This window comes from Monodelphis domestica, chromosome 8 (genome assembly GCF_027887165.1).
Source record: "Monodelphis domestica isolate mMonDom1 chromosome 8, mMonDom1.pri, whole genome shotgun sequence".
In the NCBI taxonomy this organism is placed as follows: domain Eukaryota; kingdom Metazoa; phylum Chordata; class Mammalia; order Didelphimorphia; family Didelphidae; genus Monodelphis; species Monodelphis domestica.
Genome location: NC_077234.1, coordinates 43,406,087 through 43,412,086, shown reverse-complemented (window position 1 = coordinate 43,412,086; position 6,000 = coordinate 43,406,087). Strand labels below are relative to the sequence as shown.

Here is a 6,000-nt window from a genome sequence, read left to right as displayed (position 1 = left end):
AAATCTTCAATATTTGCTTTTAGGAATAAAATTTTCAAATCAACTTTTCATACTACAAACTGTCTTAAGGGCATTTATCATTTTTAAATTCAAGAGAGAAAAATCTCATCATTATCATTCATATCCATAATCATCCTAAAAAGTATTATATTTTAAATCATATTTATAAATTAGTTTTTATGATTAGCAAAGGGAAGCTTCTCTAGACCTATCGGTATCTTTTAACTTTGAACAACTGGGGTAGAAAGTAAAAGTTAAAATCCAGCAAATGGAAGATCAAAGTTTATTTTTTACTACCTGCATACAAAAACATATTGCACATCAAACAACCAAAACAAAAATAAAAATACTCTACTAAGGACTAACATATGTAGTTTATACAGAATAAACCTTCTGGAAATTGATCTTTTCAGTAGTTCAGGTTATGTCTGAATGGACATGACTAATTCAGCTTAGTGTTTTAACTAAAGCTATGTTTGATTTTTAAATACTGTACAGTTTAATAAATAAACCAAACAAAGCCTCAATGTAGAACAGTCACTGCCAATATCACCCAGTGTCCCTGCAGTTTGAGAATTTAACAAATGTATTCCAGTGGTCTGCAGCTTTTTTTCCTCTACATACAGCATTTAAAAAACATGTATTAAAACAGACCAGTTTCCAGACTAAACTAATGGAGAAATTACAATTCAGTGCAAAATATTTTAGACTGCATTTCGTTCTAGTTTTCCTCAGGTGAAGAAGTGGTTGCATATTATTAAAAATGTAACAAAAGCAGCTAATGCTTTCATAAAGAATATTACGTTAGGGATCCCCCCCCTCCCCCCATCTCTGCCATATTTCGAAAACAAAATAACATTTCCTATAGCCAGCAATTCTTTTTAATGTTACATATACTATCTCAAGGCACATCTGATGATATATTTATAACACAGTAGGTGTCAAAGAATGTTTTAACATATGATTTCTTCAGGATCCCTCCCCTTTCTGTATTCCAAATGGAGGAACTGAAAGTGCGGTGTCAAGACTGGCGATCCATATCCTATCTTTGGCAAGCTGTACGAGCACTATTGTAAAATGTAATGTAAAAGAACTGTAAACTAGCAACTCCCGTTTATGACACGCCATTGAGCACAGCAGCTTCCTCAGGAGAATTCTCTTCTTCTTTCAAGATGCCAGATTTCTCTTCTTCGGGGCCATGCTGCAGTTTGGGTGTGTCGTCGCCAGATGCACTTGTGGGGCCATTGACGGCCTTTTCTGAAGGTGCATGCTCTTCAATCACGTCTTTTGCCTGCCAAAGGGAGACAACTTTTTCAACTTCATTATAAATGTAATTTAGGGCTGAGGAGAAAAAGGGCTAGTGAAAATGTTCTAGTGACTAGAAAAAAGCATGGAAGAACTTCACTTCCCTCTCCCAATTGGCATCAAGCTTAACGATGAAAACCAAGAGACACTTCTATACCTCTCACTGTTCCAAGACTGTGCTCCTCAAGTGCACGGCACTCACTTCCTCATATCCCATTTTACTTAAGACACTGAAGGCCTCTCATCATTCTGGAGGCCTGGGCGCAAGGATCCCTTTCTGCCCAGCTCAGGCCACCCCACCCCAGGCTGACCCCTACTGGGGCAGACACATCTGTTGAAACCCTGAACAGTCCAAAGAGACCTCAATGCAGCACGGGTGTGAAGGCATTTTACACTTTCAGGAGATAAGAAGTTAAGCGTCCATAACTCATATCCATAGAACATCCTTCAAGGCCCCATTTCTCTTATGACTAAGAAGAATTATTATATCACAATGTATATACAGTAAGGAACTCACTGTTAAAAGGAATCACCTTTTGTTAGTGGATAATCTTCCTCTCATTCATCTGTTTTGTAAATCCAAATTGTGTTCAAATTTGCTTAATGCAGGGTACACATGTATTTAAGATCTGAAACCTAAGATTTCAAGATTCCTAAGATTCATTATTTGAGAATGAGTTGCATGGAAATAATTTGAAGCATAGATCATTAGAGCTGGAAGGGAATTTAGAGATCACCTAGTCCAATGCCCTCACAAGTGAGGAAACTGAGGCCCAGAGAGATCAAGTCACTTGTCCCAAGTAACAACATTAATCAGTGATGCAACTGCCCCATGAGGCTCATGCTCCTGAATACCATCAGTTCAGTGCCAGACTCCAATATGTTGCCTCCCCTTCTCATATAACTTATTTCCCAAATTCAGGTGGGATGGTTTATTTCCCAAGAATTTTTTTTTTAACTTTGAAGTTGACAAAATAATAAAGAAAATCAAGTTTGAACTTGATGACAAACACAGTGCTTCAACATAATTTATTGCACTTCCTTTAATGCACACCTAATAAATCATTGGTTGCCTGGTATCAAGCACATTAGCAAAGAATCCTTTCTCAAAGGAAAGGAATTTCTACATGCTTAAATTATTAATTTAAGTAAGCTCCACGAGGGCACAGAATGTGTCTGTCACACTTGGATTTGTAATTTCAGTGCCCAGCACCCAGTAGATGCTGAATCAATGCCTACTGTTTGTTAAGTATCACACAATGCGAATTACAGAGGAAAGGGGGGGCTACAGATTTAATTCTGCTTACCATTTCTTTCTTGTTTTTAGTCAAAGTTTCCCTTGGCAAGTTTCTTTGTCTGCTCTGAGACTCAGCTCGGGATATATAATCTGCAACTGTGACTGTTAGAGATGAGAGAGAAAAATTACAGGTACTGAAATATAACAGAACATTCCAAAATGTTCTGGATTTAAAGGGCAGTTCCACTACTGAAGGAAGACTAAGACAGGTTTCCCATTTTTCTATGACTTAAGTATAATGGATTGTATTATGCCAACATTAATGAAGTGTGAATTTGTTATCTGTTAGAGCTTATGGCTGGTGAGTGGAAGAGAATGTGGGCAAGTCATTCTTTGCCAAGCACTCAGCCATGGTTTTCTAGCTATTGATGGCAGATAAGCAAAGGGTTGAGGAATAAGGATTGTGGTATAAAACTGACCCCCACAACCCTGGATCCTATAGTGAAGGAAAAATAGTTGATATAAGCAATGTGAAGGAAGTAGAAATTGCCAACCTCTCTTTGAACACCCCAATCTCCCAACTAATTTCACCTGCTGAGCAGAATTTTAAAATTAATAAGCTACTAATTCACCTCCTACACCCTACAGCAAAATCAAAAAACAAAGTCCTAAGAATACTAACTTGATGAATTTTTTAAATGAGACATTTTTAAAAGCTGAGAAATTTCATTCAAGTTTAAGGAATAAATTACATAGCTAAATCCTGCACAATGTGTTTGCAAATTTACACTTGTCAAAAATAATGATGCAGGAATAATATTCATATAAATGGAGATATTTAATCAGAAAACTCAAATTATCACAGATATGCAAGTCTGTTTTTTAAGGCTTTTTAAAAAGCACAAACAACATTTGCATATTTTGCCATTCAGTGCCAACATATTGCATCCAAATCAGGGACTACAGGTACACCAATGAAAAGCATCACAGGGAATTATGTAATAAGCAATTTGCAGGGCAACATGCTAATCAATGGGCCAACACTTGCCTATGGACACATATGAAGACAGAGGAGAGTACAAAAGGGAATCCTGGAATCACTCTCCTTGGCCCTGCCACCTGAAGCTGGCTTGGGGGTGATGAGACTAAAAAGTGCCAGCACCATACAACACACCTCAATCCCATGTGGAGTAAACCTAAATATCTGAGGAAGACCGTGTAGGTCGCACTTTGGTCCTGTGGCCAGAAAAAAAGCCTAGAATTACCAAGAATACCACGATATGTTCAAAATAACTGAAAACTCCATGAGCAATTGTTTACTACCTATGCTTGTTGACATCAGGGTGTCTCTATTATCAAGAGGGAAGTGTGGATAAACCTCTGTGTACGTGTAGGAAACTAGAAACCAAAGTAGAAAGAATTTTATGTATGGGGGCTGTTGACTACAATGACAATAATTCTCTTGAAAGCTACAAAACATGGGACATGTGTCAATCTCAGGTAACAGACATCTGTCCCTAGTGATTTTTTAAGGTTGAGTGGGGGTCTTAGAACCACTAATTTCAACATAGAAAAGCAACAACTAGGATGTGTTCAAAGTAAAAACCTCAAATCTTGTGATGTATCAGCTTCCTCTATAAATTATATCACAATGCCTATTTAAAAATACTAATTGAAAAAGTTTCCCAATTTCAAGGAAAACTCCAAATAGTTATTTCATTTCTGATTCATTTTCACAAAATCTAAATGTGATTGTTTCAATGTAATTACTAACTTTAATCCAATAATTTCAAGTATTTTTTCCATTATGGGTTAGTGTTATATTATTTGGTTCCAAGCTCTGAAATAGTAATGTACAAATTAAAGGTCCAGTAAATGGTTTGCTATTTCAGACCCCAGAATTTTTCCTCACAAATACTTCCAAAATAAAGATTTCCATTTGAAAGCACCTCTTGCTTTCTACCCTCAGCACAACTAAAAAGGAGAATAATCAAGTGTCCTACAAAATGTATTTATTGCCTTTTCAGTTAAAATAAAATGCTTTGTATTCCTTGGAAGGCGCTGTGTGTGTGTGTGTGTGTGTGTGCGTGTGCGTGTGTGTGAGTGTGTACACACACTCACACACATCTCTTTACAACTGGCACCATCAATTTCAAAATGGTTGTCAGCATTACTTTTGCCATGTTTCAGGGTAAAACTAATCAGCATCAGGAGTTTTCATACTGGCTTAATTCTCATGAGAGTAAAAAGCAGCTACTCTGATTTTACTAGGCTGAACAGCAAGTTTTTGGAGTTATTTTTCTCTCCAAATGTTGGACAGGGCATACATTAAGTTCAGATTTTAGAATTGGAGAAAGAGCCAGGAACTTTTCTATTCACCATTCAAGGCAGGTAGGAGGCAAGCGGCTTGTCTAAGAAGCTCAATATATTGGATTGGGCCTATCCAAAAACAACTGAAGTCCAGTTTCCATAGTCTAAGAACCAGCCATTAGTATTTCCTGAAAATAAGCTAACTCTTCTTGGTCAATTTCAGTTTCAAAAATGAGCCTGAAGCACAATCTGGAGAGACCTTCAGAATAGGACTTATTCCCCTGTCCAATCTTTCACCCAATTTAAAATCCATGCCTAAGGATGATGAAATAGGGAATGAGTGAAGGGGGTGGAAAATATAAAACTGTTGCATTTTGCTATAAAAAAGGAATACAAATTGCAACAGTCTTATTTTTCATTGGACTTATGATTTCATGAGTGACAGAAGCTAGGGAGGAGGAACTCAGTACCTTCTTTAAACCACCAGACTCCTAAGAGGACTACCTGAGTCACAGTCAATACACCTTGGAGGTGTATTGGATAGGATTGTATAGGATTAGAACCCAATTTTCCCAGGCTGATTCAGTTTCATTAAACCAAGTTGGCTCTTGGAATATTTAAAATACATGTTGTGAAAGTCAAATGCCAATAAATGTATCCTGATTTACTATTATTGCACCAGCAGGAAATAGTTTTCTTCCAATGCTGGCCCCTGTGCCTATAATCCAGGGTCCTATGTTCCCCCTCCTTTCATTTTGCCTTCACTTGCAGGTGCCTGAGAACAAGGTAGGGCCCAAAAGTAAGGGCTGGCCCTGAAGAGTGGGGAAAGAGGCAAGCTGGACCAAAGGGGCAGAGTGGATAACAAAGTAACTAGATCAATGATCACAGATCTGAAACAAAGTGAGGGTGGAAATATGTCTTTCCAAATTTGGGAGCCGCTATAGAAGAATGGAGGACCTTAGAATACCCTGTAATTGATAAAATGGATTTGCTGTAGGAGTGTAGTGTCCAATCCCTTTAGTCTACCAAAACCCAATGCATCACAAAATTAAAGCTATCAGAAGGACCATATTACACATAAAACTTTTGACTTCATGAAATGCATAGGTCCTTTTTTTATTTTTCAACTAGTTTTAAAAGCTTTACCA

At 37.4% G+C, this 6,000-nt stretch overlaps 1 protein-coding gene across 8 annotated transcripts in view; it reads right to left on the bottom strand.

Annotated features, from left to right (window-relative positions):
- Positions 1 to 269: 269 nt before the first annotated feature.
- The window catches only part of FXR1 (FMR1 autosomal homolog 1), a 61,461-nt gene continuing 55,730 nt past the window's right edge, over positions 270 to 6,000 (bottom strand). For 4 of the 8 annotated variants that reach the window (XM_056808058.1, XM_056808059.1, XM_056808057.1 and 1 more), the window contains 2 exons: positions 2,613 to 2,704; positions 270 to 1,291 (listed from right to left, as the gene is read on the bottom strand). In XM_056808058.1, coding sequence (XP_056664036.1) covers positions 1,115 to 1,291; positions 2,613 to 2,704 — 269 coding nt within the window. In that variant the 3' untranslated portion in view covers positions 270 to 1,114. Of the gene's footprint in view, positions 1,292 to 1,838; positions 1,942 to 2,612; positions 2,705 to 6,000 lie in introns of all 8 variants that reach the window. The other 4 variants (XR_008914165.1, XR_008914166.1, XM_056808062.1 and 1 more) reach the window with 2 other exon arrangements.